Source organism: Rhagoletis pomonella, unplaced genomic scaffold (assembly GCF_013731165.1).
Source record: "Rhagoletis pomonella isolate Grant_MI unplaced genomic scaffold, Rhpom_1.0 Rhpom_scaffold_04325, whole genome shotgun sequence".
Taxonomy (NCBI): domain Eukaryota; kingdom Metazoa; phylum Arthropoda; class Insecta; order Diptera; family Tephritidae; genus Rhagoletis; species Rhagoletis pomonella.
The window spans coordinates 1-7374 of NW_023462875.1; the positions used below are offsets into that span (position 1 = coordinate 1).

General features: G+C 42.5%; 1 protein-coding gene across 1 annotated transcript; it reads left to right on the forward strand.

The window, feature by feature from the left end:
* Window positions 1-1200: 1200 nt before the first annotated feature.
* On the forward strand, window positions 1201-2819 carry LOC118754652 (the record flags this gene model as incomplete). The annotated part of the gene is given in 1 exon segment (XM_036489540.1): window positions 1201-2819. A coding segment is annotated over 1 exon segment (1600 nt), but the record flags the coding sequence as incomplete, so codon positions are not given.
* Between the last annotated feature and the right edge of the window lie 4555 nt (window positions 2820-7374).

Genomic DNA, 7374 nt, shown 5'->3' on the forward strand with positions numbered 1-7374 from the left:
CCCCCCCATCCGGCGAGCTAGCCTGGGCTTTGCCACCATGCCTGCGTACCGCCTCACCTTTGCCAACTGACACCCACGTAACAATGGCGCCCAACGTGGGGCCCAATAAGACTTTTATTTTTATCATACGTAACTTTTAACTTTTTGTTAGTATCTCTCCTTTTTTTCTTTTCCCAACTTTCTTTTCCTTCTTTTTCTTACATATTGGACGAGTTAGGGTCATGCGGGCAGCATCACTTGCGGTCACCGAGAGTGATAAGTGCCTGAGTGACAAAGATCATGGAGGGAAGTGAACATCTCCACTTCGAAGTGCCTTCCTGTTTGCCTTAGCGCACTGGGGAAGTGATATTCGGAGTTGGGATGTCACCATTAGTATTTGTTTTAGTTTTTTTTCTGCTTTTTGTGATCCTTGCCTATTAGAGCTACCTCGTATGCAATCCAGCATAGCATACCAGTGAGGTTCGTAGGTGACTTCACGGGGGGTAATGGGAGGAAATGTGACATCCACCACTGGAGTTATGACACTGGCGGTTGATATGCCACACTTGATATAAAGTAAGGGGGATTAGTTGACAATTGACATCGGACTGCTGAAAACGGACTTAACGCTCCCACAATGACCTCGCTCGGTGTAACACCACCCACACACCAAAGAAATTGATTATTGTAATACAGCAACAAAATCAAGTGTTATATTCGTGCATACAAGTACATGTACCTACATATAGAAACAGTTATAAATAAACCAAGCATCGTTATTTTGCTAGAAAACATAAGTCCAGCGTTTTCTTTTGAATTTTGAATTTTTGTGTATATACTTTTATATTTTCTTGCGTTTATCTTTATTCTTTTTATGAACTGCAATTTTTTATTTTATAGAATAACTATTTTTCAATTAAATTCAAATATTTACCCTATAACCGTTAATTCACTATCACCCTTTGGAATATTCTTTCTTGATTTTTGCGGTATTTTTCTTTGAATTGAAGTTTGGCTATTCGGATTTGTGGATTTTTTTTTGAATTTTCGAATTTGGATTTTTTGCGTGTTGTAAGGAGATTTCCGAATTTCAGGATTTAAGTGTTGTAAAACTTTAAATCACGTTTCGGCCGCGTGTTAATTTATTTTTTTTTTTGCGTATACGAAGTGTAGATTTCATTGTATGGAAGAGCAAGAGCCTGAAGATAGAGTAGTTTCAGGAGGATTGGGTCTGCTAGATTCGAACCGCAGGGTCACACGTAGCGTAGCAAGAGCTTTAGAAAATCAGGTTGTCGGGTCAATATTTACCCAGATCGACACGGGTATACAACATCCTGTAGATTTTCTGCCAACGGATTATTTAAACCGGTGCGCAGCGCGCATATTTGGCACATCCAATCAAGAGGTGCCCCAGCAACCCAGTGTTCGAGTTACAAACGAACTATTTCTCAACGCTACGGATAACAGCCTGACGTTTTCACGTAAAATTGAGGAATTATTTAACATGTCAGAGGAAGAACAGCAAACTGGGGGAAGCATGCCATTGAATGATCAAGGGCCAGGCGGATCGAAATCTCACAGTGGTGGACCAAGTTCTGCAGCCATCAATGTCGAGCAACTGAGCCGTATGATGGCGATGATGGCTCAACAAAATGACATGATGGCGCAATGCATGAACGAGGTCCGCCACATGCGAGATAATGTAGTGAACCTCAATAGCAGGGTGGCTGAGGTGGAGACTTCGATGCAAGGGACTAGGAGTCAACCAGCCAGGGCATCAACGCCAGAAGAAAGACGCGAGACGTCCACGACAGAGCATGGCCCTGGAGCAGAAAAACCACCGAGTCAGTCCCACTCACGAAAGGAGGCAAGCTACCGAAAAAAGATAGATCTAGATAAATGGCATGTAAAGTTCGATGGTTCTGCCAAAGGTTTAACTATAGAAAGTTTTATTTTTCGGATAGAAAAGATGAGGGAGCAATACGACATTTCCTACTATCAGCTATTTACAGATTTCCACTGCTTGGTTACGGGCAGCGCCTTAAAATGGTACTGGCAGGTCCTCGAGGATCATGCCGATGAGCCAGACTTCGGCTATGTCGAACTAAAGACCGAGCTGCTAAACCATTTTAAGAGCGCTGAATCGGATTACGAAATAATCCGAGAAATAATGGAGAGGAAACAAGCACCCCAAGAGAGTTTTGAAGAGTTTTATAGTGAGGTCCACGATTTAACCTTCCGGCTTAGGAAAAAAATCCCCGAGCAGGAGTTAGTAGGAATTATAAGAGGTAACCTTAAGCCATATTTGGCCAACGTAACTTTCGCGTCCCGGATGGAGTCTCTAGCAGAATTAAAATCAGAATGCAGACGAGCGGAGAAAGTTATGAGAGAGAATAGAAGTAGATCGAAGGCAGTTAATGAATTAAATATTACAGGGGTTGAGAAATCTGAGAACTTAGACCAGAATTATGTAGAGGCATTTGGTAGGCCGCACCATGATAAACCGCAGCAACCAGTGCAGGCCCGTGATAAATTGTCGTCGTCCGTTAGTCCTAATGTCCAGAAGCCTTCCATCCGTTCGTTTTGTCCGTCCCCGTTTCACTTAATGTTGTGTTTTTCGTGTGGTATGCCCGTGGATTATTTTGTTAAGAATCCGTCAGAAGAAAATAAGTGTAAATCGTCTTTCCATAATATGTTGTGTTTCGCGTGCGGCAGTGATGCGTCATTTTGTGTTTTCAAGCCGAATCAGGGAAACGTGAAGGTGGCGGAGATCTCCGGGAACTCTCGCCAGGGAGCGGAAAACCCGGAGCCAACCCAGTGAGAATCCTTAGAAGAGAGAAAAGCGAAGAAGTAGTAGAAAAGAGAAGAGCAGAATTAAGCAGAGAAGCTAAGAGCTTACATCACAGAAAGCTCGAATACGAGGAAGCGCGTAGACGTATATTCGGCGAAGAACTGGCAAAGGTGAAGAAAAGTAGGAATTTTAGGAAGATAGGTAAGATGAGGGAAAGGAAAAAGAATCTTCGTAGGATACGCCGTAAGATAATTTCCACAATAGTCACAGTTAACGGAGATAATAGATTTTTCGCCAAAACTAAAATCGGTGGACAAGAGGTGCTAGCTTTATTAGATTCTGGTGCAGGTGCTAGCTGTTTGGGGAAAAATGTAAGTAAGCTTCTCGAGGGTAAAGAGCACCTTATAGTGCCTATTAAGGGTCAGAACATCCGCACGGCCAACGGTGGAGAGACTGAGGTAGAAGGTGTCATCACGCTTCCCGTCTTGTGGGATAACGTTGCCAAGAACTTAGAGTTTTTAATTGTACCAGGCCTTCAGCAAGAGGTATACTTAGGTGTTGATTTTTGGCAGGCGTTTGGCATGTGTGTTGTGAGTAAAGGTTCGGCTACAAGTGTGAATGGGAATGTGGTATCAGAGCTCGTACCCGCCGATGTAGACTTAACTTTTGACGCGGTACAACACGACCTGACCCATGACCAAAGCTTGGCCTTAGAGCGAGTAAAGGCCCAATTTCCGTCTTTTGCTGTGCTAGGACTAGGGAAAACCGATAAAGAAGAACATATAATAGAAGTCACCAATGAAAATCTGCCGGTAAAGCAAAGGCACTACCCGATTTCGCCAGCCATTCAAAAGCTTGTATATACTGAATTGGATAGAATGTTAGATATGGGCGTGATTGAAGAAAGCAACAGCAGCTGGAGCTCCCCCGTATCACTCGTGGTGAAGGGAACGAAGAACCGGTTGTGCTTGGATGCTAGAAAAATAAATGAACGAACAATAAAAGATGCGTACCCCCTTCCCCATATTGATGGCATTTTAAGCCGGCTGCAAAATACTCGCTTTATATCAGCAATAGACTTGAAGGATGCTTTCTGGCAGATACCTTTAGAAAAGAAATCCAGGGAGAAAACAGCCTTCACAGTACCCGGTAGACCATTGTATCAATTTACTGTCATGCCTTTTGGGCTGTGTAATGCAGCACAACGCATGTGTAGACTAATGGACAAGGTTATTCCCGCTTCTTTACGTGAGTCCGTGTTCGTGTATTTAGATGATTTACTTGTGTGTTCTGTCGATTTTTCGTCCCATTTGGATTTGTTAGAAAAGGTTGGTCGGTGTCTTCGTGAAGCAAAATTAACAATAAACGTGGAAAAAAGTAAATTCTGTTTTAAAGAAGTGAGGTATCTCGGTTACGTTGTTGGCAACGGTTGCATCCGCACAGATGCAAGCAAAATCGCCGCCGTCAGAGATTTCCCGGAACCACGAACCCCGAAGCAGCTCAGACGGTTCCTGGGGATGTCAGGCTGGTACCGTAGATTCATACAGGACTACGCGACCATTGCAGCACCGCTGCACGACTGCCTCACAAAAGACAAAATCAAGAAGTTTACGATGACGGACGAAGCCAAGAAGTCGTTTGGCCGATTAAAGCAGAGCTTGATTTCAGCACCTGTGTTAACCCATCCGGACTTCAATAGACATTTCTACATTCAATGTGACGCATCAACGGACGGTGTGGGCGGGGTCTTATTTCAATTAGACGACGCAGGAAATGAGCGGCCAATAGCATACATTTCGGCTAAATTGAATAAGGCACAACGAAATTACAGCATTACTGAGCTAGAATGTTATGCAGCGGTGCTAAGCATCAAGAGATTTAGGCCATACGTTGAGGGACTGCCCTTTACGGTGATCACTGACCACGCCAGTTTAAAATGGTTAATGAACCAAAAGGATTTGTCAGGCCGACTCGCAAGGTGGAGCTTAAAACTACAAGGCCACACTTTTGACATTCAACACCGTAAGGGGTCCCAGAATATCGTGCCGGATGCCCTATCGCGGATAGACATGGATGAGATAACGAAGAATAACCGCCTCTTAGACATTTGCCTTGATTCACCGTTCTTTAAAACGGAAGAGTATGAAGAACTCAAGAAAACCGTAACTGATAACCAAGACAAACTACCTGAACTATGCGTGTCGGACGGTTACGTTTACAGACGAACGCAATTTAACAGTGGGGATGACCTTCAACAGGACCATGCCTGGAAGCTCTGGGTGCCAACGGAGCTGCGTCGAGGGCTAGTGGAAGCAGCGCACGATTCACCGTCGGCCGGCCATGGTGGCATTCACAAGACATTAACGCGAATTAGAGAAAAGTATTATTGGCCAGGCATGGTAACAAACGTGCAGGCATACCTAAAAGAATGCGAAATCTGCAAAGGCAGTAAAACACAGAATGCGTTCCATAAACCTATGATGGGTAAGCAGCATGTGACCGAGAGACCATTTCAACGTTTATTTATAGACTTTATGGGCCCATACCCACGTACATGTAGTGGTAACGTCTTTGTGTTTGTATGTTTAGACCACTTTACCAAATTTGTCTTTTTAAAACCTATGCGGAGTGCCACTTCAGCAAATGTGATCAAATTTCTTGAGAATGAAGTCTTCCATACTTTTGGCGTTCCCGAATATATCCACTCGGACAACGGGAAGCAATTTGTTTCAGTTTTATTTAGCCAATTCCTGGAAAAATATGGGACTCAGCATATCAGGACTGCGTTTTATTCACCTCAGGCCAACGCGGCAGAAAGGGTAAACCGTTCGGTGTTACAAATTGTGAGGTCATATATCAAAGACAACCAAAAGAATTGGGATGATCATATTAGCGACGCCGCTTTTGCCCTCCGCAGCTCAGTGCATTCCGCAATTAATGATACCCCGTATCAAGCTGTCTTCGGTATGCCTATGATACAGCATGCTGCATCATACGAGCTATACCGAAGACTGGGCAAAGTGAGGGATGCGGACTGCGAAATTGAAATGCTGGCCGACAGGACACGGCTTATACGAAATAAAATTATGAAGGAATTGAAGTTGGCCCATGAACGCAGTAAGAAGACGTACAACACGAGGAGTCGGGAAGTGCAATTTAAAGTTGGACAAGTGGTGTACCGCCGAAACTTCAAGCAGAGTTCACAGATTGAAAATTACAACGCGAAACTTGCCCCAAAGCAAGTTAAGTGTATTGTGTTAAAAACCATCGGGAATTCGATGTATGAACTTGGTGACACCAGTGGCAAGAAGATCGGGGTATACCACGCTAAGGATATCTTTGTGGCATAGTGTAGGTAACTGTGTTGTATGTTGTTGTTATGTGTTAACTGTTATGTACCAGATCGTTTTGTGCTAGTTGTAGTCACTTGATATACGTACCTACATTTGTTCGTAACACAGTGCTCTTAGCTACTTGACCTTTAAATGTATTTTATTTTACCACTTGACATCTGTAGTTCTAAAATTTAGGCCTTCTTCTGTGATATTTATTGATGTATTTGACGAAGAATGTGGTTATTTATTCTATTTATTAATTTAATTATAGTTTATTTACGTATTTATTTATTATTATTACTACTGTTTTTCTTGATTGTTCACTTATTTATATTTATATTTATATATTATTTTGTTTTATGTTTGTTATTATTTATTTTAGTTTTTATTTTTTTTAATTTTTTTTACTATGTATATTTATTTACTAATTTATTTACTTATGACCCTTCTCCAATCTGTGATATAGACAAAAGCTGCATATACGTAGAAGTAGTAGTGATCTGTGATATAGTGTAGATACATATGTAGATACATACACCTACCCAGTGATAACCACGCTATGTAGGAGCAAGATAACTTGGAAGCCCGGCTTTTGGTCGTGGGTCGAAGCCACACGTTGGGTGGAAAATTAGAACACGGAAACGCTGTGTTATATATCTTTTACGCGCACGCTCCATGATGCGGGCATCATCGGCGGTCGCGAGCCTGTAACAGCAGCTTTTACCAGAAGTGAGTGCGTTAGTGTGCATGTATTAGTAAGGGAAGTGAAAGTGGCCATAAACCTTCAAGCTACAACAACCAAACTAAGGTGTGAAACTTGGCTAACCCTGCGGTTCGGTAAAGCAGTGGCGTGTGTGTGTCTGTGTGTGTGGTTGCATAGTCCGAATTTGAGCGGATGATCATCGTGGACTTGTGAGTGGGTGCAGCATGAGTGACATCTTCGGTTAGCTAAGATACAATAAATTAGAGCGGAGGAAGACCGAAGATTTTATTCGTAAAGTCACGGTGCTTTAGTGGAGTGTCGCGAGAAAATTTACAAGCGTAGTGTGAATGTGAATATACTAGTGTATATATATATGTTTAAAACATTTTTGTGGGTCAAGTGCAAAAAAACGGAATTGTGCTATATACCGCCATCTATACGGGACCCCAGGTATATCCGTTAGCGTTCGCAAATATTGGAGACAAAGGTAAGTCTATTTAATAACTAGGAATTATATAGAAGAGAAATAATCGGTTCCTCCAATGTTTTATATACATATAATTTAC